Here is a 27,149-nt window from a genome sequence, read left to right on the forward strand (position 1 = left end):
AGGCCCAACTCTGTTTGGGTACTAAATAGGTGTTGGGTGGCCAAAACAAATAGGGGTCTCTTATGGATTGTGCCTCTTTCATGGGACAAACTATTGGATTCAAATTCTATGGGGTTTCGTATTTGGGATCCAGGAGGATGGACCCAACCAAACCTCCTAGCCATGGGGTGGAAGGCAAGGAGAAACTTTAGTTTTTTGTTGAACTATACCTATTTACTGTGTCCTAGTTTTGTCATAGTTATAGGTTTGTTTTTAATTAGTGAGCACTGGTTGTCTAATGGGTGGTGCTAGCATATCACGTCCTAAACTTGCCCTTGAGATTGGCAATGGAATGTATGTATCCGTGTCATTCTGGCTTGAGATGAATGAATGATTATTTGGTTCAAAAAAAAAAATAGAACGACATAAATTAAAATGAAACAAAACAAACTATGAGTGGTATGCTGTTGTGTTCATCTGATCAGTAACTGATCATGAAAACTATGCTGAATCGTCATTCAATGTAAATCTAACGGTGGAAAATAATACAATTTAACTAAACTATAATTATTCCACGTTTGTTGAGCAATATTTTTTTGGGATTTTGACCATTTACCCTAATTCTAGGGATTTTTTTCCACTTATCCCATTAAGTTTTTTTAATTCCCCCTTTACCCATGAAGACTCTAATAAGGTCTTCCCTAATAACCATTTTTTTTAAGACTTTTTTACCCTCACCCCTTTTGTTACATATATATATATATATATATATATATATATATATATAGAGAGAGAGAGAGAGAGAGAGAGAGAGAGAGAGAGAGAGAGAGAGAGAGAGAGAGAGAGAGAGAGAGAGAGAGAGAGAGAGAGAGAGAGAGAGAGAGAGAGAGAAACCATAGGTGACTTCGTCGGATTCCTGTTACCGGTGGCCACCCACCGGACTTCTCTAAAAACCTTGTCAGAGGTCGTCGGAGATCTCATAGGTTGTCAGAAAGGTTTATTGCCCCCAATAGCACTCTCGGTCTACGGAATGGGAACTAATCTCCCTAAATTTAGATAAATAAACTTTGATTAAAGAAAAAAAAAACGAGGAGATTACATCAATTCAAAATGTCTATTGCCCCCCAATAGAACTTTCAGTCGCCGGAATGAGAACTAATCTCCTAAATTTAGACAAATAAAACTTCGATTAAAGAAAAAAAAAACAAGGAGACTACATCAATTCAAAAGGTCTATTGCCCCCCAATAGACATTTAACATACCTCTATTGCCCCAATAGAACTTTTTTTTTTTTTTCATTTTTCTTTCATTCTGGGCCTTCTGCCAATTTTACCCAAAAGAAGAAGAAGAAGCAAACGAAAGAAGGAAATTGATTTGGGCACCCAGAGAAAAGCTCTGGGCACCAAATCATCGTTCTCCTGCAGTCACTTCTCGAATCAGTTGCATACACCCATCGAAATCTATGTCATTGCTTAGCACAAAAGCCCTATTTGCAATGGGCTAGACCAACTGTGCCATCAAGATCTTATTTGTCGGCAGAAATTGCAATGGAGGGGATCCCCGCGGAAGCGCAGTAGGCGGCGGAGGTGTCGCCGGTGGAGGCGCATCCGACGCCTACTACTGGGAGGTTCATTTTGCGGAGTCGATTGACCTGGCTGATAAGAACGGTCATGCCTAGGTCCTTGAAGAAGCGGGTGTGACTGATCCCACAGTGCTTGACCCAGAACTCGTTCATGCCGAGGACCTTTTTGCCGTAGCGCTCAGCCCAGAAGGTTGGAGTTGCCTTTGAAGGCAAAGACGATGTGGTCGCTATCGATCTCAGGGAAGACCCATTCTTTTTTGGACCAGACGCCGGCCGAAGGTGGAGATTGAAAGAGAGAGAGAGAAAGAGAAAGAGAGAGATGACATATGGGGATATTTTATTAATTTAGTTGAAGGTAAGATTGTCTTTTTATGTTAAATTAGGTAACAGAGAATAAAAATCTGTTGCTATGATAAGTGGGATAATTTTGACTCATTTTCGTGCTTTGAGTCAAGAATTGATCGGGTGGTGAACATTATTGCTGGCAAAGACCGTCAACGGGTGACAGCTCAGAAAATGGCCAAGGCGAAATGACGGAACGGCCCACACATGCTTGTGGTCGTAAACAGAAAGCGAACGCCATCACAGGAACCGACAAAACCAACCGATTACTGAGCGTGAGATGACGCTGGGAGATGCCACGACGACGACGACGACGCAGCAGCAAGCCTACGGCGAGCCATGGTACTGGGACAACCGCTACGCCAACGAATCCGGGGCGTTCGATTGGTACCAGAAGTACCAATCTCTAGCTCCCATTATCAATCTCTACGTCCCCCGCCACAACCACCTCCGCCACCGCATCCTCGTCGTCGGCTGCGGCAACTCAGGTACGCCCCCGCTCACCCGATCCCACCTCCCCACCAGATCATATCATCTCTTTCAATGAAGATTAATGCTTGTTGTTTTTGTGGTTGGTGTAGCATTTAGCGAAGGAATGGCGGACGATGGGTACGAGGAGGTGGTTAGTATCGACATTTCATCTGTGGTCATCCAAGCTATGCAGGAGAAGCACTCCAATCGTCAAGACCTTAAATGTGGGTACTTTGTTGTTGAAAAAAGCTTGATGTCTTTGGTTGGATTCTATGTTTGTTGATTTTAATGCGGGGTTGTTTGGTTTGTTGTTGTTAGATTTGGAAATGGATGTGAGAGATATGAATGCTTTCCAAACCGCTTCCTTTGATGCTGTTGTTGACAAAGGTACTTCCTTGTTGTCTTGTCTCGCCTAGCTCTTACATTAATAACCCATTTATTTAAGTTACTGTAGTAGAGAAAGAAGAAGGTTAGGACTTAGGATCTAGCTTCTTTGAATTGAGTTACTAATATTGGCTAAAGCTACTAAGTTAGCTTTGTTGAATCTACAAATGCCCAATATGCTCGATAAGAATTCCAAGATCTCATATAGTTAGTTGTTCAGAGAGCTACAAAATAGTGACACAATCCACAACTAATTTGTAGTTTTTGCAAAAGAAATGAAAAAAAGGAATAGCCCAAAAGTCTCTCCAGTGATAAAGAGTCGAGTAACTTTGTTAGAGATGTATAATGGGTGTTCCGATGAAAGTAAATATGAAGTTATGAACTACACTGGTTATTACCTGAAATTGGAGGTTGTAATTTGGAGGGTGTACTCTTATTATACGTACAATTTTCTAATTTTGATTGCATGCATTCTTGAAACTTGTTTTTTGTTAAATAAAAACTGATTCTGTTTCATATTTTGATATTTTTTTCAGGAACTCTAGACTCTCTTCTGGTAAGTTATGCTAATCTATGTAGTGCATTACTGTTTCTATCATTTTTGGCAAGGCTGTTTTTAATATGCAAAGTTTTGTGCTCAGTGCGGAAGTAATTCACAACAAAATGCTGCTCGGATGCTCAGTGAAGTTTGGAGGTAGATTTAAACTATCAACAGTTAAATGTATTTGTTCTAAGCTTTTTGTTATGTTTATTTTCTTGATTTGTTCATCATATATTGAAGCAGTTGATAACAAACTATAGGGTCCTCAAGGATAAAGGAGTCTATATTCTGGTAAGTGATACTTGTTCATATATTCTGAGCCTACTCTATATTTTTCCCCAACGCTCCTTCCTCTTGCTTTGTGTATTCCATCTTGCATTTTGTATGTGACCATAACTATTCTGACAACATGCTCCTGCAGGTCACATATGGAGCCCCATTGTATCGTTTACGGTTGCTGAAAGAATCAAGCTCGTGGGTTATAAAACTCCATGTGATAGGTTGGTTCAAGTCATATTTGACTTATTATTATTAGAAATATTTTTAGCATTGTTCTTTTGGGATGGTATGCAGTTTTATCAATTTATCGTTGCACCTTTCGGTTCAACAATTCATAATCAAAAAGTTCTACACAAACTATTTTGCTTTGGTCTTTTATATATTTTGATTTCTTTCTTCTCCCTCAATGCCAATATTTGACACTGTTTTTGTTTCTAGTATCTCTTATATCACATTTGGAATTACAAAGGGTTTGACTTTTTTTATATTTAATAAATGACATTGTCACATAGCTTCCCTACATTCCGGTGTTTGTGATGTGCAAGTTGCAACTAACGAAACTAGTTTTTCACCCAACAGTTGATTTGCAATTGAGATATCTAACAATCTAGGCACTATGAGATTTTGGTTAAGTGATACCTATATACCTCGTGATGTGCTCTATATCCCTATGGGCGCAGATAAACTTGTTTCCGATGATAAATCAGAACATCCAATATGGGAGCTGACAAATCCTGTTCCCTTGAATGATGATGGAAGCTCAGCAGAGGAATTGCTAGGAAACAACCCTGATGTCCATTTTATTTACATTTGTACGAAGGTTGGTATTAACATTTTCCTATCTTACCTAGATTATGTTTTCAGATGCTTAGTACAATTAGTTAAAAGACATGGCATTTCAGAACACTTTGACAATCATACATTAGTTCCTTATACACCGAGTTTAGTAATTCAGATGTTTGATGTGTTTATGACTATATTGTGATTAAACCTTTTTCTTTCTCCTTTTATTTGGTCAGGATAATTCTTCGAAGCCAGGCCTTAAGCGTGAAGTGTCAGTCGACTGAGAAAGATAAATATCTTCAATCTCCTACAATTCCTATCACCGTGCCTGCATTATTGATTGTGTTTGAAATTAATAATTATACAGTGTTTATGTATGTTGTCATGACTCTCATGGTATCTCCAATTCTTTCGTTTATATGCTGCTGTGATTGTGCTATTGAAAGTGGTCATGACTTGGTTTTGTTATCTGTCTATTTAATCCTGTATTTGTAGTCAAAATTTTCAGAACTCCCTTCTGGCAGGGATAAAGTGGAACAATCAAGTGATTACTATACATGAAAGGGTTTTTCTTTACACCAATTTCAAATAGGAGCTATGGCGATGTGAAAATAATTTACTGAACAACAATACATCTACCATAGCTTTCCAGAAATGGAAATATATACCATACAAACAGCTTCACATGCTTTGCAAAAAAAAAAAAAAAATTTAAATCACGTAGAAAAACTCTTTGAATAAGGGGGCTAGTGTGGCTGTGTGGGACTACTTCCGTGGTTGAGGGGCAATCATCTGCAAAATAGAAAGAACCATTTGGTTTTATCAGCAAGTACATCAGAAGGGCTCATAGTTGAACGCAAGTATATGTGGGTGGTTACCTTCAATCTCGCACTAAGGAGCTCTGCAGCATTTTATACTCTATCCAGACTCAAGTTCTTCTGCTTCCTGTTGACCAACATTATGGCATTACCAAAATTGAAGAATGTGTAATGCACCAGTACAGAAAACCACTGTTGCAACTCACCTGTTGTCTAGTTCTGACCCGTGACTGAAGCGTTTGTCTCGCACCTGACCACCACCTGATTTGATATATTGAGCAAGTTCACCATTGACACGAGAGAGATGCTTCTCAGACTGTTCCAGTCTTCTGGTAAAATCACCATCATGTAACCTGAATGCACTTTTCTGCTTGATCAAGAAAACCATGGGATACTATTAGCCAAAAGCTACGGAAGTGGTGAAAAACTCATTCACAAGAAACATACCTTGTTCGTGGATGTTTGTTGACTTGGATGCCGGGTACTTGGTGTTCCAAGAATTGTTTTTACCATATCATCCAGTTCCGATACTCTCCTCTTTAGATTGGCCTTGTCCGTCTACATATAAAGGTAGCAGAAAGCTTGTAAACAACTTCCTTGAATGAAAAACGGTTCCATTTTACCGTACAAGCTAGCCAGTATAAACAGTTCTTAAAGATATTTCTACCTTCAACATCTCATTCTGTGCAGAAAGCATTTGATCCCTCTCTTGGAGTTCTTGCACAGACATCTGAGCAGCCAGTATATCCCCTTCTTTTTTTTCTATTTCAGATATGCAACTGCATCGACAAAATTTTGGAAAGAAAAGTACAAAATAGTGGGCATTAGTTTTTTTTTTTTTTGGTGGGCATTAGTTAGTAGTCATGATATTGCCATCTCACTGAAAAGTACCAAATGTGGAGTATTTTGGTAAGGTGACTTGTATGTAATTGGACACAGGCTTTCCCTAAGCCATCCCTTTTTTTCACAATTTTCTGTTATGTCTTGTTTCTTTTTAATTACCATTTTCAAATCAAAGCTCATCATTTGGCTTGCTTATTTTCTTATTTCTAACAAATCTAGAGAATTCGATTGCATCAATTGTAGTCTTGATTTAGGATGTAACGTAATTTGTAATCACAAGAACTTCTGCTTGCAAGAGATCTAACCTTTGCCTTTCCTCCATTAGATCATTTATCTGCTTTCTCAAGTTGAGAATTTCTTGCTCCTAAGATGATGCCAAAATCAATAGGTTACGATCACAGCAGAACACAGAGAGAGAGAGAGAGAGAGAGAGAGATCAGAATATTTAGTGATAAGCACCTTTGCCAGGAAGTCTTCTGTCTGCTGATGAGCCTCTTCTACTAATTTTTGAACCTGGTATTGGTCTATCAAGTCCTAGATGATACCGAGAGGAAATGAAGCAAGTGAGAATTGCAGCTATGAAATGCTTAAAAGAATAGTGACGAGCTGAAACTTACTGCATAGTTAGTCATGTCCAATTTGACACCAAGTAAATCTCGAATGACATCATGTGTCATGCTTTCTGTTGCTGCTAGCCTAGTATTCAGCAAACATACCTGAGATCAAGAATTAATAAAATCTCATGGTTAATGATTTTGTTAATACTTGGTCATCTAGACAGAAGAACTGAAGCATATGCAGGTATAATCATTGTGAGTGCCTTATGCATATTAGGAGGTGGTGGTTATACATATGTGTGCATGTATAAGATGGAGAGAGAAATAGAGACATTATGACTATAAGCATTAAAGAAAGTATAATTGAGCAAGAAAAGCACTTCACCTCCTTTTGCCGACTGGCAGCCAGTGCCTCTAGTTCCTCAATCCGAAGCCTGGCTGTAGACAATTCCTGATCCTTCTCCATATTCATTTGCTGAACCAAAGTTGATATGCACCTGAAGGGTGAACCGGAGCCCCTTGTCCTGATTGAGCTCCTCTCGGTTTTGTCTGATGTTGCAGCTGTGGTTGTTGAACATGTCTTATCTGCTTTTACTTCTGAGACCATGGCCTCAAGAGTCTTGTACTGTTCAAAAAGTGCAACAGCCTAAATTTTAGGTAGTTATACTGTTATAGAAATATACCTCTATTCAAAGTCCATCCTAACTGTTAAGAACCTTAGAGTATTGGGTTCACTAATAAAATGCCAGATTCTCTATATGTGGATGAGAGTATGAGACCATCTTTAGATTAATGGGTAATCCCTTGCCAAGCTCAAACTTGATTCCAGTTAGTAATAGAACTCAGACAGCAAGTCTAACAAGTGTACCTTCTGTTGGTACTGTGACGCCTGAGCTTCCGCATGCAACACAAGTTCAGAGATGTATTCCTTGCATTGTTTGATCTGCAAGATATGTACAGGTTGTTAGAATTTGATTCTTAGAAAACATCAATACGAGACAATTCATAAAAATACATTTTCCAAAAAGACAATTAAGATTAACAACCAGAAAGACAGGAGGATCTCACCTCTTTATCCCATTCTGCTCTTTCCTCTTCAAGAAGCTTTATCCTGTTATGAGCCTCATGAAGTTCCAGTAGCTTACTCTTAAGTTGCCTGACCAGAAATACTTCTTTAATCTTAATGTAAAGCAAAAGTTACACAAGAACTTAAATCGGGAAAACAAGCTATACCTAGATGTCAGGTCTTCATCTTCTTCAGCTTTTGTGTTTTCCGAATCCGCATTTTCAGTGAAATTTTCAACTGTTGACAATCTCTGTCTTAAAGCTTGGAGTTCCAGTTCTAGTGCATCTCTGATCAATCGATGTCTTTCTACCTCATCATCCATCTCATACACCTAAACAAGGAGCATGCCCAACAAATTTTGGGATTTGAAATTAATGACATATCAAACTCATACTGCACACACAGATACTTGGCATTGTTTTCAAGTACAAAAGGTAACTTTAATTGAAACTCGAACACATCGACAAGAAGCCTGCTCATACTAGTACTAGAAAATTGTTCATATGTGACATCTTGAGACAAAAATGTTTGGGGAGCTAACCTTTTTTTCTAGTACATTGATGGTGCATTCAAGCTCCTCAACAGAGTGTTCTAAGATCTTAACTTCCTCTTCTTTTTGTTTGGCATACATCTTACTTGTCTCAGCTTCCTGTATGTGGTAACCCCATATAAGAAAAATTCACCTTCAATTATAAGTTTAATATTGAATGAACAAGGAAAAGGATGAAGTGCATACCTGGCGAGCTTCAACAGAGATAGCTTCGTTTTCATCAGCTATTGCACATGCCATCTCAAGTTTATCATTCAAGGACTGAACTTCCTCATGGAGTCGATCTCTTTCACTGATAGCCTTTCTCAAATCACTCTGAATACCTTCAACTGAACAAAGTACTTTTTCTTCCATCGAAGAATTCAAATGTAGAATTTCTTTTTCCAAACCTTTCACCACCTCCTTCTGCTCTTCCAGTTGTTCTTCAGCTTCAACTTTGTTTAGATAGAGATCTTTTAGAAGCACTTTCAACTCAATGTTTTGCTCTGAAAGAGTTTCAACTGTTTCATTGGCCTGCTCAAGATTAGAATTTGATACAAGCAAAGCCTTTTCAGTATTAGTCAGATGATCCTCAAGTTTTCTATGTTCAACCAACATGTCATCAAGGTGGCATGTTTTCATTTCCAGTTCAAGCTGAATTTGGCTCAAAGATTGTATCAGCTTTTCAGTTTCGTCCTTTATATCCTTTGTGTTGGATGCTGATTCCTGCAACGTTCTAAAATCAAAATGCACGCCCTCTAGTAGAGCTTCCTTCCTTTCCAATTCTTCCTTCAGTACTAAGTTCTTATGTATCAAAGTATCATGGGAGAGACCGCACTTGCTTTCTTTCAAGTTGGTGACAACTTCACGTTGATCCCCATCATCTATGCAGAGGGTACTAATAAGCATGGTGCTCTCCTCACCACTTGACCATATCTTATGCAGTTTATTCATCTCTGAACATTCTTCTTGCTTCCTGAATTGCCGATAATCAGTATCTAAATCAACACATGACATATTGCGGACCAGCTCTCCTCTTAGACACTGATGAAGCACAAACATGGCAAATTCTTTCTCCAATGTCTTAGAGCATGTTTCTTCTAGGAATGATCTAGAACTGCTAATAAAGTTGCGTATCTCACTCCCCATTGAGAAAACATCAGCATATATTACTTTAAACCTGTCCTCGACATCACTTTTTAATTGCATGAAACACTCTTCAAGAAGAGACACTGATTTTTCTATCTCTGCCAAATCAGAATAAGATTGATTTTGCAGCAGTTTGTTCTCTCTTTCTTTTAAAAGTACTGAAGATTTGAGATGTTCCACTTCTTTAATAAAGCTTGCTCTCTCTAACATGAGTTCCTCACCAGTTTGCTTCCACAGCCCAGTCAATTGTTTTGAATTTTCATTGGCTTCCAGCAAGGCATTTAACATGAAATCAGCCTCTTTTATTGTTGCATGCGCTTCTTCAAAATTGATTAAGAAGCTACTAGCGAAATCACTTTTCTCACCAGCAACTAACTGCACATCACAAAATGTTGCACACAATATCAGGAATGGTCATCTTACTATTTTATCTTACAAACTATTAGAGCTCTACTATATAATTAGATCCCAACCTGTAGTTTCCTCAAGATGCTATTATTTTTTTAATAAGATTAAGTTAAAAATTTATGTACCTTTTCTGTTGTATGACAACCTGCATAAGTACTCTCCGTCTTCAGCTTAAACGGTGGAACAATTTGTTTTACATCTGCATTCAATATGAACAGATTAAGTCAAGTTTATCTTTCTAGTAATTGATTAAAATATTGTTAGTTACTGGGTAAATAATGTACCTCCTTGTTGAGAATGATTTTCACTGACAGTCTCACTAACAAGTGAGGCTAACCGAACATATAGAGTGTTAAAAGCATCAAGTGTTATCTCTAATTCTTTTTTCAGGCAGAACGTTGCTCCTTCAGGTTGAGTGAAATTTTTTAACAGCTTGTTTGACTTTTCTGGATCTCGATAAGCAGACTGAAGTACTGGACCTTCTTCGACTTTTAGGTCCCCTAAATGCCCTTCCATTGTCCACAATACATGTCCAGAAGAAATACTTTCAGATGAAGTATCACAGCTTGACATGGAACTATCAGTACTCCACTCATCCTCATCTCCTAAAACTGTGTCTCCTGAAGGGCACATGTAAACAAAATCTTCAATATTTTTCAATCTACCATTTGCTACAGTAAGCTCATTTTTTATTTCATGTATCAAGTGATGAAGATCTTTAGACTTCATTTTTTCATCACTATTCAGATGCTGGAGTTCACTTAAAGCCATTGTTGCTCCCTTCAAGGAACTTAACTTCTGTCCCATTTCTGTTACCATCTTTTGTGCATCTTCCAAGCTCTTTTGCAGTAATATAATCGTTTCTTCCTTTTCCAAGCAAACTTTGGCAGCCCTCTGAACATTTTCACTAATACAAACATTAGCTTGAGGAAATGAGTGGGTGATACTTTTTATTTGGCTGGAGGCATTTTTGAGGGATCTAGAACCATCAAGAAGGAACCTTGTTAGTTCTAAGGTTGCCTTTTCCCAATCCATTTTCAGCGTCCTTATTTCATCCTCTTTAGATGCTATGGTATTTTTCAATGTAGTATTTTCCTGAATCATGCCCTGTAATTTTTCATCAAGTTCAAGCTGAAGGACAGCAACCTCTTCCTGTAAATGAAGAATTGTTCTTGCCGTCTCGATCTCAACCTGTTCACAAACCATTTCAGTTTGTTTCTGGCAAGACAACTGTAATAGCTTATCTTCTTGAAAGTGGCTATTAAGTGATTTGACCTCCTCCAGGTCCTTAGCCATTTTGTCCAACTTGGCTTGTAAAGCTCTCCTCTCAACATCTTTACTGCTATCCATCAGCAAACCCATGCTTTCCTTACGAAAATCACGTGATTTCAAACAAGCCTGCTCAGACTTCCCTGCCTCAGTCAACATTTTAGCATCCATCAACTTCTTTAGACTATCAACACCATTTTGGTTATGAATCACATGATTCTGTAAAGCCTCATCATCTGCCTCGGTATAAGATGCCATTTCATCTCCAGAGTCGCTTCCCACAGAAAAGGTTTCCACCTGTAAATTGATCAAAGCAAAGGATTGGTACATGGTGTTCATGTAAGGTTGGGTGTCTTTAGAATAAGTTGCTTTCAAGCTCGTCAAAACTGAATAAAATTTCATGCACCTCTCCTGTTACCTTTCAAGTAAAATGGAGCATACATGAATGGAAGTGAAAACTTTACCATTACATTGGAACAGTCAACATAAAGTGAATGTCATGGCAGAGATCAAACATATGGATCAGCCTTTATTTAAATGCACAGAAACTGAAGTGGGGTGTGCAATGGAGAACGAAAATCATGTACTATCAAAAACAAATCCAGTTTCTGAATGATGTTCACCTTTGTAAATCATTTCCACATTAGGATCTAAACAAATTAAAATGTTGCTTACCATTGAATATTTATCTGATTGCCTGAACTCCTCAGCACCCTTGGAGAAAGAATCTCTGACCTGCACATACACATAGATTGCTAATTGCCTTCAGACAAAGGTTTAAACAACATTTTCTAGTCAAGTAGTTTGTTAGCGATCTTACAGAGTCGGATGCAGCTTGACTGGAGCTCATGTACTTTCTCATTTCTAATTGTAGTTCATCTACTTCCCTGCAGAAAATCATACATAAGACACTGAGCAGGAAAAAACAAAAAACAAAAATCCCTCACAGTCAATATGATGCTTAGTTTCAAATTGTATCAATAGCATCAAAGAATAATTAGACAAACATAATTGGGTTTGTAAGACCTCATAAGGGAAAAAGGAGATGCAACACAATTATTTTGATATGGCTGTCAAATACCGACAACACATGATTTATCATGTTGAAAAATAAGAAATGAGATATTCCTTTCTGCCCTAGGCTGTTTGATAGCCAAGGCAACAGGACTAAAGTGGAAACTCAGAGAATATAAGTAACGTACTAAATTTAAATGAATTAAAGTAACGTACTAAATTTGAATGAATTAAGGAATCCCCAGTACAACCGGTCCAAAACTGGGGCAGTTTGTTGCAGTAACTATTCAAATATTCATAAGAAAGTGTATATTGATAAAGTATAATACCTAATCAGCTTAGAGTTCATGTTCCTGCAATCTTCCAATTCCTTTCTGATATCACTATTCTGCACACTTGAAATTACGCCCATTAAGAATTGGAGGTTTATAAAAAGTGATGATTTTATACAAAAAAGTGAGACGTAACCTAATACGTAAATAACAAAAAATTGCTTTCCAACCTGACTTTCATTTTCAGTTGAGAATGGAAGCTTTTTTTGAAGTATATCCAGAAGCTGCACATAAGAGACACTTTAGACAGCCAATGGAGAGTGCATGAAAAAGTTTTCTGGAATGAGGGGAGACTTTTACTGACCTGATTACGTAATTCTGATACTTCAGCTAGCAATGTTTCTCGCTCTCCGTGTTCGTAAAATTTTTTATACCTGGCATGAAGAATAATGCAAAATGAGTCACTGGTTTCCAGATATGTGAACAAAGAGCAACCATCTACAGCATTGTGATCCGTATGGAAATTACAATTGAAGTTGCTCAACAAGTCTACTGTTCTCCACAGCATATCGGGCCAATTCTGGATTTCCATCAGGTCTTGTTTGAAGCATCTGCATCTCTTCTAGCAAAGCTTTGTTCTCTTCCATGAGATACTTCTCGGCAGACAACATTCCATCCACCAACAACTCAAGTCTTTTAATTTTCTCATCACGAGACCTTAGCATTATTTTAGTATGTCTAGCATCCTCCTCTCTTTCACAGGCCTGCAAAGATGCCACTGCAGTAAGAAACACACAACATGCTGTATTTTTTGTAATAAAGCATAATGAAAAAAAAAATGATTTTTTAAAGTGATGAAAAAAAAATTACAGAAAAAGGAAACTGTGTAAGACGCACCAAACGGTTCATATGTTCAATTTCAGCCACCAAATTCTGTAGTGCATTGTCTGCCATCTTTTCCCTTCTCAGGGCACCAACCAAAATGGCTTCCATGCATTTCAACTGTTAAGTTGGTGTTAGAACTCATACCATAATTGCATCATACAGCTTCTAAGTTGGAGGAGACAATTCTTGTGTGGGATTCACATTACCTTCTTGTTTTGGACACTTGACATCTTATGACTATCAGTTTCCGTTTTCGCTCCTATACAGTTGTCTTCCTCAAGCAAGTCACCGAGTCTAGGTTCTTCAATACTTGGGGCACAACTTGATGAAGGCCATGAGAGGTTATGATGCTTCATCAGAAAGGACAACTGGCCCTGTTATGGTTCAATAAGTGCTTCAGTTCTACCATCTAGCAGATGTCCAAGGTAAAAGTTTTAAATAAATATACAAATACAATCCATGCCTTTAGCTGTTGGATGTGTCGCTGAAGGGCAGTTATGTCACCTGAAGCATCTTCATTCACTTTAGCCTGGAAAAAAAAATGGAAAAAGAAGTCAACAATAAGAGATAATGGCCATGTTTCTCTGACAGTGTACAAAGTACTTTCTCAAAAATAAAAAGTGTACAAAGTAGGTACATTGTTCTGGATAAGTTTCGCACGCTGGGCAAACTTCAAAGTGCTTAGCGTCTCATTTGCAGAACTGCAAGGAAAGCAAAAGTCAGCTAAAGGAAACAAAAACAAAAAACCCATAAATTAATCAAGAAATTTAGGCAATCATCACAAACCAACTAGATGGGCTGACATTTGCAATTATAGTTGTTTTAGAGTTCCCACCCAGAGAATCCTGCATACAAAAGATGTGCACCAATTAAGTATTTTTGAAGATGAACTAAAATGTAAAGTATGCATATCATAATTACATGAAATATACTGAGTTCCAAATCTTCTGATTTCTAACCTGAAGCAGAAACGTAAGCCTCGAATCTCTATAAGGAACATGTCTCTGCTTCCCATGCGCTAAATCAACTAGAGACATTATCACCAACCTAAAACCACAGAATGATAGCAGTTAACCAGCTGAAAAATCAATCTCGGATTTGACTGGCACTATAGTAATTAAACCATGAGCAGAATTTTTAGGTGTTTGTGATTGGCATTGAAAGACCCCATATACATAAATCTGGAAGCAACTAGCAATGAATAATTTGGCATGTGGATTTGACTGTATGAAATGTACGTCAATTGAGCTACACAAAATAATGAGAGAACTGTGACTTGGCACCGCAAGGCATGAAACAATATATCTTCCCTTACTCCCAATTTAGTTTAATATCTACTATCATTATGTCAATAAGAATATTTCCACAAGAAATAGGATCTCATGTTAAGGAAGGCCTAATGAGCATCATGCATTCATGCCTATGAAAAAAATTGTGAATACTGAAGGAACAGCAAGCAGAATTGTGAATGGGAAATATAGAAGATATACTGCAGTATCAAAGCAAGTTAAAAAATAATGATAGGTCCTTGATATAGTACCCAAGAGTTGATAACGATTTGTTTATATTTGCTGCTTCTTTCAAACGATCTCCCTCTGCACCAGAGCCTTTCTGCCTAAATTAATAAGCATGCTATCCAACATGTAAGCGTTTACAAAACAATGAAGAGTAAAAAAGAAGAAGAAGAAGAGCAGAAAGATTGTATACCTCTCTGAACCAGCTAGATCTACTAAATTCAACCTTGCAAATCTAAAATGAGTCATGGAATCGTTTTCCCAACGACTTTCAATGATACAAGTGAAAACACTATGTGAGCGGCTGCTCTCGCTGTTCATGTGTGTAGCTGCCATTTTTCTGTTCGAAGCACCCTAAACAAATAAATACATAGCAATCATGTTCACATCCTAAACTCAAAGTCACTGTAGATGAGCAAAACATTTATTATGAAGTACCCACATGTAACAGAAGCTTGACAACATCATTAACATTTGTCACATTGTATTCTGTAAGGTTTTCAACGTAAACCCCTTTCTTCAAGTCCTCCCTGAGCTGCAATAGCGGAGTAACAGTTACTTGGTGTCAAAAAGAACAACTCTAGGTGTAACATACAGCATGAACCATATGCATAGATATTATTTACTTGTAGATTAGTTGATGAAGGCTCCAAGAGATCTGTTATCTGCTCATTGTAAATCTCGAGAAAGGAACATTTGCAGCTATACTTCAGCTGTTCCTCTCTCCTGTTCTCCTCTTCCTGACCATATGAATTACAGTAAGACATCTACCTAAAAGCGAGTAAAGAAACCAAACCAGAAGACAATAATGAATGGATTCAAGAAAGTAGCCATGGAAGATATCAATAATGTGACAGCGTACCATTCTAATCCTCTTGAACAAATATTCAAAAATGCGTGGAGTAATCCCACAATCGTCATTGAGTTGTCCCTCAATCTCATATATCTCACCCATCATTGTGTACGTTTTGCCACTACCTGTCTGCAAAAAAAAACCACTTTTACTTCAACTTATGCACCACAAAACACCATAGCACCAAAATATTAACTTGCAGCACAAATTACCTGACCGTAGGCGAACATACAGCTATTATAACCAGACAAGCAATTCTCCACCATGGGCATTCCTGCAACCTTGAACAGCTTTTCCTACAGCAAACAAAGCAGACACAAAATGAGTGCCCCCTTAATTGTGGTTAAAAGTTAAATATTGCTTCATACAAACCAATAAATGAAGCCTGATAAAATATTAAAAAAATTCATCTCTGTCTATGTATATGTATTCCTTTTTCTCTTAAATTGGAAACTACAAAATTCCAAAAAAAAAAAAAAAAAATGATTGGTTTTCAACAAGATTGAGATCATAACCTGTGATATCATCTCGCATGCAATATGATCAAATGTGAATCTAGCATCAGGAGGACCATGCAACACCAAAGTTTGTGAGCTCTCCTGCTTCAAACACCTACCACACCCTTGCAAAGCCCTCTCCATACTACTCAATGGCCGAATTCGAATTAGTACCTGAAACTCAAAACACAAATCAAACTAATCAAATCCACTAAAAACTTAACCAATCAAATCCAATCACCAAATCATAACTACTCCACAAACCTGCACATTGTGATCAGTCCAAAACGACGAGTCTTCATCAAGCTCAAAATGCGGTACTTGAGTCAAAATCTCCGAATTGGCCACCGGAATCTCCCGGGAGATTCTAGAAGAACTTCCAGCTCTGCCTCCATTGTACACCGGAGCTCTGCTCACTGCACAACCTCCAATTGAAGCTCGATTTCTCGCCGGAGTGCTTTGCGCCGAGTTAGGCTCCGAATGCGCCTTTCCTCCTCTGCCTGAAACCCTAGGAGTTCCGAAGCTGAGACCGGCATTTCCACCTTTATCCAAAGCCTCGAGCCTTCTCTCCGATAAAGAAAACCTACCGGATCTAACCGCTTCGAGCTTCGGATGCGAATCCAAATCGAGTTCCAGAAACTCCTTCTGCAATTGCGCTGGATCTGCTATGCTGTTCAGAGGCGTCCTCGGAGGCGGAAATTGGATTGGATTCGCCGGTGTTTCGAACTCGTTCTCGTTCGGCTCCGGCTGCGGCGTCCTCGAAACGTTTCGGGCTGGGAATCGTGCCGTTGAGCTCTCCTTCGACATTGCTGAGCTCAAAAGCTTCGGTAGAGATGATTAGGTTTTGGTTCCGGAATTAGAAACTGGGTTTTGAATCCATAAGAAGAAGAAAACGGCGACGTTTTCCGGTGGATTTGGGTTTTGGTTTGGGAGGGGGAATGAGAGAGGTGCTTTGAGATTTGGAGTGGAAGAGAGTGTCAGGCCGTTGGAGTTTGAATTGTAAAGCTGGCCCGCCCCTTTTGCACTCTTGAATTCTTTACCGCGATGGTCCTTGGATCTTTTTCTTTTTACAAATCGACCCCAAATGTGCGCTGAAATTAATGAGTTCTTTTTGCATAGATACCCTCAAAGTTTGTCGTGTTTTTAGATAACCTCTTAGATTTCGAAAATTATACAAATACTCTATAATCCAGAGCTTTGAGGTTGTAGGATATAAATTATAAAAGAGAGAGCGCGTGTTAACCTGATAGATAGTTCATTACTAATTGTATTCAGGTCTTTTGTAAACCTCACATGTGATAAGTGATTACGTGATGTTATTAGTTACCTGATGAAACAAAAAACTTAAAATCCTTCAAATGGCAACATATCACTTACTACTTATTAACTAAGCTACCAATATTAGTTTCTATAAGTTTAGCCTTTGCTCTTAGTTTAGCCTTTACTACTTAAAAAATAAGATGAAGATATAAGTGATGTTATGAATAAAACTCCATCAAATTTAAATTTTAGGGGGTCTTTATATTTCTAGCATGTAATTTAATGATTGAACTCATATGTATTCTCTAGTTTCTATCCTTATATGGAACTCATATAAATTCGATGCTTGATAGCCTTGATTTGAGCATAAAAGGAACACAATGATGCGAATGCAGCCTGCTTGCCTAAATTGTAATCAACAAAAAGAGTTGGGGGAGAGATGGGAATTCGAATTCGAACATTGATAATTGATAATTGCATGAGGTGGATAATTAAAAAAATGAAAGTGGAGCGGGTTAATGGGACCTCGGATATGAGATGGTGGGTTTCGTAATTGATCACTAGCTAGAGCCTACAAGTAGCGCTAACAAAATATTATGACTAAATCACTTTATATGAGGAGCAAAACTTAGGTTACATTAGGTAAAATATTCAAATTTCACCCCGGCCCTGCAAATATAGCCCCCGCCCTATCCAAGTTTTGCTCCTCCTCGAGTTCCGTCCAAAATCAGAAGCATGTTGCCGCGGGAAGCGGGACCCCATATTCCTAATAAAAAATGGAAAACCAAAAGCCAAGATCATCTCCAATTGAGTAGTCAAATCCACGTGGAGGCTTTAAACGGTAATAAAAGACATATGAGATCACTCCATCCCATATGCCAAATTTGATGTGGAAATGACATCTTCACTTGGGCTGTCAAATTTGATAGCACCAAACTCATCTGTCTTTTATTATTTCATTATTTCTTTCTCCTTCTCCCTCTTTCCTTCTCTCTTCTCTCTCTCTCTCTCTCTCTCTCTCTCTCTCTCTCTCTCGTTCTTCCTGCCCACACTGAAACTTTCAGATTCATACCCAGATCTCTTCTCTCTAGAGATTGGCTTGCCCATCTCTTCTCTCACAGCTCCTTCTTCTTCATCTATTGATATTATTTGACACATCTATTGGATAAGAAATTGAACAAAAATAACATTGACAAGTCATCCTTCAAATTCAATTTTGACACACTTCATTTGAATACTCCATTGGAGATACTCTAAGCCACCCCTGGATGGATGCGAAATCGTTACATAAATTATGATTTTTATTTTTGTACAACTTTCAGGTTTCATGGACGACGTTGGAAATTTTTTATTAAACACACAAATGTTGCATATTTATAACCAAGGAAACCCAAAATTGGATAAACCAAAAGAAAAAAAGTCGCTCCAACTTTTTTGGAGTAGAGTATACCAAAATCCTAGGGTTCTTGGTAGCAGGGCGCCGGCAACTGGTTCGCTCCTTGCCTGTCAGGGGGTGTCTTGACTGTCTTCCGGCGCCGTTCGTATCTGGTGTGAGACGTCGGCTTGTGCAACGGAGGGGAGTATTCTCGGATTTGGGATCGAGGACGAACGACATCTCTGGTCGAGAAGTGGGTGTGAGGCGGCGGCGGATCTGATTTCTATTTGTCGGCGGTGCACCCTTGTCAGCATCTCTTTGAAGGCAGTTCTGATTTTCGCAGCAGGTCGGGCTTCCTTCGGCTGCGAGGCTATCTTCCAGGTTGGAACCAGGTCCCTCGAGACGGTGGGGATGGTTGAAGATTGAGGTCGTCCGCGGGAATGGTAATGGCGGCTTGCTTGCTTGGTGTGGTAGCAGTGCCTCTGGCAAGCTTCCTAGGGTTCCGGTGATCGATGGTTTGGGTTGCAGATTGAGGACAGTGGGTGTGGGCTGGGCTTCTGGCTTCAGTCCATTATCCTTCCTCTCTCTTGCTTGGGCCGGAGGTTGGGTCGGGGCTCTTGTTGGGCTTGTTGTGGGCTAGACTTCAATATGACTCAAATTTGAGGCTATTCACTGCTTTGAAGGGTGGAGGGGTACACCAAGAAGTCATTCATGGTAGATGCGGAGAATTAGAGTTGTATTTTGGAGTAAACGTAGTTGTTAGTTGTTTTTTTCTTTGCAGTTTCCTTTTGGTTAGTAGTTGTTGCATTTCTCCTTTTTGGGATTTTAGTTTTCGCATTCCCTTATGGGCATTAGTCTGACTATTTGTGTAGTCAGTTGAGCAATGAATGTAATGGGTGATCTTCGGATCCCCTAGATTGACCTTATACGGTTGTTATGATCTTTCGTCCATTCCCTAAAAAAAAATTGGATAAAATATTTAGTTTATCCAATTAATAATGGTTTATGTTCACAGCAGATCAGCCGATTAAATACGATATGAATTCCAAGATCAGCTTTTTATAAATTCATGATCAAACATTTAACTTTAAGGTAGTAATAACTGATCAACATTCTCTATGGAAAAGTAATGTGTTCGATCTTCACTGATGTCAGAAACATTATAACCATATCGGGGCACTGTGCACGCAGCAAAATTACTTCTTAGGACAAGTTATTACTACAGAACTCCAGTAATTCCACGGACAGTGACCTCTACCTCCACTATGCAAGTGTCATTCATCAAAAAACCCTTGTCTGCCGGACTGAACATCTCCAGTGCAATGAATTTATCGTAACCCCAACTCGGATGCAAGGCGCTGAAGATCCTGCCATTAGTTGCTAAAAGTCCAATAAACAACATACTATTAGGCGATGCTGCCAGCCAAATTATACCAGAGTATATATAACAAACAACATAATTTAGCCCTTCAATTTTCTTTGGTTATATTTCTACACACACACACGTTATGTGACATTAAATTGAGGGCATGCATAGAAATGTCAATAAAAGTTTAGTCGATCTTTACCCCTTTTAGAGTGATGCCTGTCATGAATCTGATCTAGGATGCGCGATGTATAATCTGCAAATATACTAGAGCCAGGAGGAAGGGTCTCAGGATTTGCCAATATGAAAAACAGAGAAAGATGACTATCCTTTCCATCACCGGTTCCCTTGGGATAGAGCTTTATCTTCCTGCAACAACCAGTAGAGGAAGAATGTGAATAATATTAGATTGCATGCATCATAACATCGATCTAATCTTCGAGCACAATGTAATGCATTGGAAACAATACTTTAACAAGTTCTACAACTGCAAAATTGAATAGGTAGATGGCATCGATCAATTGCTAAAATTACATTTTATAACGCATATATAAAAATTAATTCGTAACTCGTAAGCCTTATCATAGATACCATTCATAGCCTCCAGCATTAAAGGGTTCCGATGAATAGGATTCAGCGTCCAATTCTGAAAAATTATCAATCTTCCAAACATGCTTGTACGCGGAGGCATTTCTTATCCTTGATAGACACTCTCCTTTCCCTGTTCTCCTTTCTTTACAAACAAAGACCTCAGCTCCATACACGCATGTATCATCAATAAGATATCCATTGGAAACATCAGTAAAATCTTTAACGGGGATAAGTTTATCAAAACCAGCCGCATCAAGCATAGCTCCATTAAAGCACTTTTGCTTTGTAAAAGCATCTAATATAACAAGTGCAAAAACGAACAAAAACTATTAAAAAAAATTAGAAATTAAGCAATATGCTTTGCATATATATGTACATATATAAACAAGTCTACTGAAGTAGATAAAATCATATATATATTACCTTCAAAAACCGAGTAGGCTTTCTTATTCTGATCGAGCAAAAACAATCTGAAATCAACATATACCTCCCAACCAGTTGGAAGTGAATCTGTTCCAGCTATTACCAAGTAGATAGAGATGTGGTCTCCCACATTCCTCCTCATGTTTCCATTTGGGTACAACACCAGTTTCCTGCGTGTGAAAAGCAAATGACATAATTCAAAATGTATCACTAGTTCATGTAAAAAGAAATAAGATAGAGAGAAAGAAGTAGACATGGCTTGACAGACAAAAAAGTAATTACCATTTGTATCCTCCGGTTTCAAATTGTGATGATTCATATCCATCCTCTGAAAAAAGTTCAGTTATCATCGAAAATAACTCTATTTTTACAGTGTAATGAGTTGGCGGTGAATCTGAAAATGATTTTAAAATTCCTGCAACCATCAAGCTAGTATTAGGCGCCGAGTTCAACTTAGTTCTATTATTAATTATATATGACATACAGTTCACTGAGTGCAAGCTTAGTACCTATAATTATATAATTTTATTGCAATAGTATATATATGTTCAAAACACAATCGCATAGAGAGGGAAAGTTTAAGTTAGTTACCATCTTTTTCTAAGGCCATGAAAACGAAATTGATCTCCCAACTTAAAAGGGACAGCAGTTATCCTTTTTCTGCTTGAAAAAAGAACAAGAGGTGGCGTAGAGGCTATACATGATCGAATCAACCTTTTTATATGCAAATTGAAAACGAGTGAAGATTACAGTAGCTTTCCGCACACCATAAGGTATACCACCTTGCTTTCTAATGTTCTAATCCCTAAACCCTGAATCACTCAACTCGAAATCCTTGCTTTCTAATGTTCTAATCCCTAAACCCTGAATCACTCAACTCGAAATCCTTGCTTTCTAATGTTCTAATCCCTAAACCCTGAATCACTCAACTCGAAATCCTTGCTTTCTGGTGTTTTTTTTTTTTTTTTCCGGTCCTCATCGTCTTAGTAAAAAGTGCTTCTATTCATACCTCTGTTATTTGTATTTGGACCTCCAATGATATTTTTACCACTATTTTTTCAGTTTTACCCTTATTGGTTTCTCTCTACACCTCCCTGCTCCCTTTGCTACGATCTGCTGCATCAACGTCTTCAATCGAAGAGATTTTTCTCCCCACTCCAAATGATAGTTTCATTACTCAAGTTGATAAACGACCTCAGGAGCATCAACAACATCCTATGTTATTCAAACACGAAACAGAGCAATCTAATCCACAAGTTCAAATGTCTAATTTTTTCTTAGGTCTCTTGTCTACCTATTCTTGTTTTTTATTCAAGATGAACTCGAGGGCGAGTTCTTTCATAGTGGAGGACAATGATGTAGGACGAGAATGGGCTTGGTTTAGCCGGAAAGTTAGAAAAATAAAGAAGCGGCGTAGAATCAAGAAGAGTGATTGGAAAATAGGTAACTCACGCATAATGAGGTTATTAGCTGCTGGAATATTCAAGAAGATTAGGTTTTGGACTTTTCGGGTTTCTCGTGCGAAAAGTCAGATTCTGGATTGTGAATCAGATTGGAGTAAATTTTGGCCAGAATGTCCGTTTGAGACGCATAATACCTTTCCGGAATGGGAACGACGAGATCTTCAAGACTCACTTTAGTGAGCTCTATCAAATTTAGGCCAAAATGTATCGCCTTAATTATCCGATTCGTGATTTAGTATTTTTAGGCTAGTTTTACATTCTTTTTATTTTAGGTTTTCTAGTTTATTTTGGATTTGTTTTGTTTTAATCCGTGGGCTTAGGGTTTCATTGTTAGTCGCCCTAGGGTTTCTTTTCCCATATATAAGCAACCTTAAACGGCTGCAGAACTATCTTTTATCATATTATCAATCAAAATTGAGAGTTTTCTCTTTTATCTCTGGTGGCACCACCACAATTCTGAACAATAGCCACATGCATGATTCGTGGGTATGGAGGTCAAAGGCTACGGTTATCTGTGTCTATGGAGCAAAGCAACGATGCAGCCACTTTTTTTCATGTCAGTGCTCTGTGGACCAGTTGCTTTAGGCCCATATGTCACATTTAAATCGGTTTGTGGCTCTGTACAGTTTGACTCTTGGAGGGGCCTACCTCTATGTCCGTGACAGCCTTTACTATATTCTATTATTCTTTTATCCACGCCTATATGCAATCCGTGACATCCCATCTCCATTCAAACCTAATTTACCAATTTCTGTTCTATTAATATGATGATTTAACAAATCTCCATTGGATTTTAACCTGCTTTGTGGGGAATTGAATTGACCATGCCCAGAAAAGATGAAAATAAAATTAATAACTTCATTCATTGTACCATAGAGATTACAGTAATGTCACTATGAGTATTATAAATCAAACCCAATACAGCATTACATAACCCACTCCATCCCAATAGTACTGTTATCACATACAAGTTTCTAACTAAAAAGTTCTCAAGGCTAAGATACAGCTCCAGAAGAAGTTCCAAACTTAAAATTCAGTGTGCCCTGTGATTCTGGTGCAAACTTTGCCAGGGCTATGCTGCAAGTTAAAGTTCAGATTAAGCAATCCTTACACAGTCATGTCACAGTTTATGCAATGACAATCTACGTATGAGTAAAGTACCAACAATTTAATACATTTATGAAAAAGTTTAACAGAAGAAGTTAAACTTCCAATCAGATTTTATTGGAAGACAAATAATTGCAGAAGAAATGAGCTAAGAAATACTTGCCCATTCACCTGGGCATGGCGAACGATAATATTTGGAATATCTTTCACATTCACCAGACTCTTCACCCTTTGCTGCCAAGCACCTGCAATTGGTTTTAAATGTTTGAAGGCTCAATCAACTATTTTCTATTGAGCTAACAAGCAAGAAAGTTGGGAAATCTAGTATAGTATGTGCCTGCAATTAATAACAACATACACAAATATTAGTATAGGGTATAAAAACAATTAACAAAAGCCCAAATTGCAAAGGAAATGAGTAAGCAGTAATTATCCAAGTTGCTAAGTAAATCAGCTTGCACAAAAATTAGTCAGTTAACTCAGCAGCAAAATACAAAGAAATACATCACAGTTCTCTTCTTTTTGTTAGACAGGAGTGAATTCCAATCAATGATCAAAGCCAATGGCTTTGCCTCACATATTTGATGGAGAACACTTTCCTTCAATGCCTAAATAATCATCAAAGAAACATTTTTAGCACTATAGCATGAATTACATATTATCTGTAGGAAAACTACGGAACAATTAATCTTGCATAGGAAATTTGGTATACCCTGGCAACTTTGGACTTATCCTCCACCTTCTCTAATGCTTTAGCTTCAGAGGTTTCTGGGCTTATTATTATTTGTTTCATTCCTTGTTGAAGCAAACTGCAGGAGCAAGATAAGAAAGAAGAAGCATATGACTACCTTTAAAGAGATATTCATATACAGTAAAGTACAACAGAAAGTTCCATCATGTAAAATGGGATTCGGATCAAATAAATCTAACAGAAAGCTCCTTTCAAGTGGTACTTCATGCAGCGATTCAATATTGTTAGATGCAGTAGTATTAGTAGATATTAGCAGTACTAAGAAAGATACAAGATTGGTCTCCTCAGGAAAACCCAATTCAAAGTCCATCTCAAATCAATAAAAACTCAAACCCAGAAACTATACCTGAGAGATGAGGTTGGCAGAGGGTTTTAACAGCCAAACAATACAACCTGCAAGCATCAATAAAAAAAATAAAATAAAAAATAAAAAATTCAAGATCAAAACCCAAAACAGAAATAAACCCAAAAACTCAATTCATAATCAACACTCACAAAAAGGAAAAAGAAATTTCTACCATACAAACAAAAGATACACAATTTTTACAAATTTACAGGCAAATCGAATAAATCGCAATATGACAGAAGAAAAGATTACTGTTATAAAATTGATCAGACCCATGTGTGAAGGAAAGTGCAGATAACATGAAAAAGATAGAAGGAGAGGCCATCAGTGATGGTTGGAAACGGAGGGGGTTGTGAGGGTCGCAGATCTGGTTTTTGAAGAGAGAGGGGAGGGGGGGAGACTGGAGAGAGAGAGAGAGAGACATTTAAGTTAAAGAGCGGGACTGAAACAATATTTTATAAAACAGTCACCGAGAGAGAGAGATTTACCAAGACCAATGCAAAAAGAGCGGACTGAAGCAATATTTTAAAGAAAAGTCACGCTTGTAAATAAATGTGGCATGCATCACCCGCAGATTCATTCATAAAGTGATTGAATTGCGTTGACTGAAACTCTTGCGCACAAAACACTGCAACCGTGGCTTGCCTTCCGTAGCCATTGCTCATAATTGTAGTGGTGTGGACTCCAGAATCTTTATTTTAGGTTTATTGCTGATAAACCTAGGTTACTTCCGACTGCGTCAAATCTATGCGACATAAAATAGATTTCAATTGTTTTGGTTTTGGACCATATCGGAGAACCCATAAGCCTAATGTTTTTCAGCAACTTCTGTGGCTCTTTTTCTCATCTATTGCTGTTATTACCACCCCCAACTCGTTTAGAAGCAATTGTTGCCTGCTTATCTCAAGTCCAATCCTTTTGTTGGCTTGAGGAACAACTGCAATCCTAATTATGAGAATTATATAAGGATACTATAGTAATGAGAGAGAGAGAGGATTAGTTTTATTTTTTTCAATTTTTTTTCAGCTTAATTGTATCAAGGGTACAAAAAAAAAAAAAAAAAAAAGGTTCCATCAAGCTCATTTAACTCAAAAACATTATGAAGCTAGTGTACTTGATGTACTAATAAATTAATGTAATGTAAACGAACTAGAACAATATACAGGGCAAACTAGATTAACAAGTCCATGATACTTGAATTCAAAACTTTTCACTTAAGTAAATTCGGAATAAACTTGATTAACAAGAACGCAATACCGCAATAGAGATGTGATACATTTGATGTTACACATCAAATTAACATGATTGTAGGACTACTATTATGTCTAGAGCCGACCCTAATGGGTGCCACTTGACGGCTTCCGATGGGCCTGGGGAGTTATGAGCTCTAGTATTATTTGTACATATATAAACTTTTGGACATTTGTTACATGAAGAGAGCATTTAGTACACCGACGTGCATAGATACCAACATGAATGGACAGTTGGATAACATTAAGTACATTTTTTTGCTATAAAAAAAAATGTTGGCTAAGATCTGTTAAATATGTTGGTTCACTTGCATCACCGTTGCATAGAAGAATTTTCTTGTTACATGTAGTGTGTGTTTGTGTTGTGGTTATGTGGCCTGTTTTGTTCCATTGTCCAGTGATGGTCATTTTTGGTTTGAGTTTTTTCTTCTTATAAATCCACAAATAGTAACATAAAATTTTGATCTTAAATTTATCAGAAGAAAAAAGAAATTTATAAATATATTTGAAACACACACACACACAAATCTAAGCTTTATGTGATGCCATATTTTAATTGTTTGCCTCCGGCCTCTATAATCTTAAGGCTGGCCCTGATTGTATTCACTAGACCACTACCAAGCATAACACTTATATAGTCATAAGTGTGTGGTAAAAATACAACATATACCAAACTTTAGCACAAACCGTTTTGTGTCAAGAGTTTATAAATCTAGCGGTTAAGAACATGTACATTTATGAAGTGTTAATGCTGCACTCTGCCTTTGGAAAGGAAAGGTTATGTATGACTGTAAATTCTTCTATGCTCCGATGGTGTAAGTGACCCATCACTTATTAGCTAATCTCAACTCTTGATATTTATAGTTTTTTTTTTTTCAATAACCAAAAAGTGTATTTAATGTTATCCAACCGTTTATTCATGTTGGTATAAGTGTACGTCAGTGCTTTGAATCATTTCTTGTGTATGACACACACGAGGAGGTACTCAGCTACTCGTATTGGAAAAAACCTGGAGGTTGTGAGAATTTTGGGTGCTAAAACTTAAAAGTGCGCACTTAGTTGCAATGAAATAGTCTTTTGAATTGCTTTATATAGATGTCCTTGTTGGGCCCTCTAGCTTAATTAGTATTTTCCTTTTCCGGTACTTTAATTATATAGTTCGAACAACACTCACAACGTACA

The 27,149-nt window shown here is 37.8% G+C and overlaps 3 protein-coding genes and 1 long non-coding RNA gene across 8 annotated transcripts; 1 reads left to right on the forward strand and 3 right to left on the reverse strand.

The window, feature by feature from the left end:
* The first annotated feature begins 2,072 nt into the window (after positions 1–2,072).
* On the forward strand, positions 2,073–4,943 carry LOC133709557 (uncharacterized). The gene is made up of 9 exons (XM_062135334.1): positions 2,073–2,391; positions 2,485–2,598; positions 2,693–2,761; positions 3,295–3,314; positions 3,400–3,452; positions 3,560–3,590; positions 3,721–3,799; positions 4,259–4,398; positions 4,598–4,943. The coding sequence occupies exons 1-9, from the start codon at positions 2,184–2,186 to the stop codon at positions 4,643–4,645; spliced, it is 762 nt and encodes a 253-aa protein (XP_061991318.1). The 5' UTR covers positions 2,073–2,183; the 3' UTR covers positions 4,646–4,943.
* A 71-nt stretch (positions 4,944–5,014) lies between these two features.
* On the reverse strand, positions 5,015–17,012 carry LOC133709556 (kinesin-like protein KIN-12C). The gene is made up of 36 exons (XM_062135333.1): positions 16,300–17,012; positions 16,054–16,209; positions 15,751–15,834; positions 15,548–15,667; positions 15,312–15,425; positions 15,128–15,220; positions 14,879–15,039; positions 14,712–14,786; positions 14,131–14,218; positions 13,958–14,016; positions 13,809–13,872; positions 13,635–13,700; positions 13,378–13,545; positions 13,184–13,288; positions 12,815–13,050; positions 12,651–12,720; positions 12,517–12,570; positions 12,344–12,402; positions 11,821–11,887; positions 11,676–11,735; positions 10,016–11,297; positions 9,857–9,930; positions 8,382–9,698; positions 8,187–8,294; positions 7,813–7,976; positions 7,648–7,735; positions 7,448–7,522; positions 6,965–7,204; positions 6,640–6,738; positions 6,482–6,556; positions 6,328–6,386; positions 5,847–5,958; positions 5,627–5,737; positions 5,386–5,546; positions 5,240–5,306; positions 5,015–5,153 (listed from the first exon to the last, which is right to left on the reverse strand). Exons 1-35 carry the CDS (start codon positions 16,840–16,842, stop codon positions 5,273–5,275), a joined length of 6,441 nt encoding a protein of 2,146 aa, XP_061991317.1. The 5' UTR covers positions 16,843–17,012; the 3' UTR covers positions 5,015–5,153; positions 5,240–5,272.
* A 2,685-nt stretch (positions 17,013–19,697) lies between these two features.
* On the reverse strand, positions 19,698–21,732 carry LOC133712743 (MATH domain and coiled-coil domain-containing protein At2g42480-like). Its single transcript, XM_062138843.1, has 6 exons — positions 21,642–21,732; positions 21,333–21,465; positions 21,051–21,220; positions 20,628–20,922; positions 20,239–20,405; positions 19,698–20,050 (listed from the first exon to the last, which is right to left on the reverse strand). The coding sequence occupies exons 1-6, from the start codon at positions 21,658–21,660 to the stop codon at positions 19,890–19,892; spliced, it is 945 nt and encodes a 314-aa protein (XP_061994827.1). The 5' UTR covers positions 21,661–21,732; the 3' UTR covers positions 19,698–19,889.
* Positions 21,733–23,351: 1,619 nt separating this feature from the next.
* On the reverse strand, positions 23,352–25,362 carry LOC133710957 (uncharacterized). Of its 5 annotated transcripts, none has more exons than XR_009846979.1 (3): positions 25,206–25,362; positions 24,333–24,764; positions 23,352–24,228 (listed from the first exon to the last, which is right to left on the reverse strand). It is a non-coding gene; the product is annotated as an uncharacterized LOC133710957 (long non-coding RNA). The 5 variants fall into 5 exon arrangements; XR_009846978.1 differs by lacking the exon at positions 25,206–25,362 and adding an exon at positions 24,970–25,191; XR_009846981.1 differs by lacking the exon at positions 25,206–25,362 and having other exon boundaries at positions 24,333–24,429; positions 24,718–25,184.
* Positions 25,363–27,149: the final 1,787 nt, after the last annotated feature.

Source organism: Rosa rugosa, chromosome 5 (genome assembly GCF_958449725.1).
Source record: "Rosa rugosa chromosome 5, drRosRugo1.1, whole genome shotgun sequence".
NCBI classification, from domain to species: Eukaryota; Viridiplantae; Streptophyta; class Magnoliopsida; order Rosales; family Rosaceae; genus Rosa; species Rosa rugosa.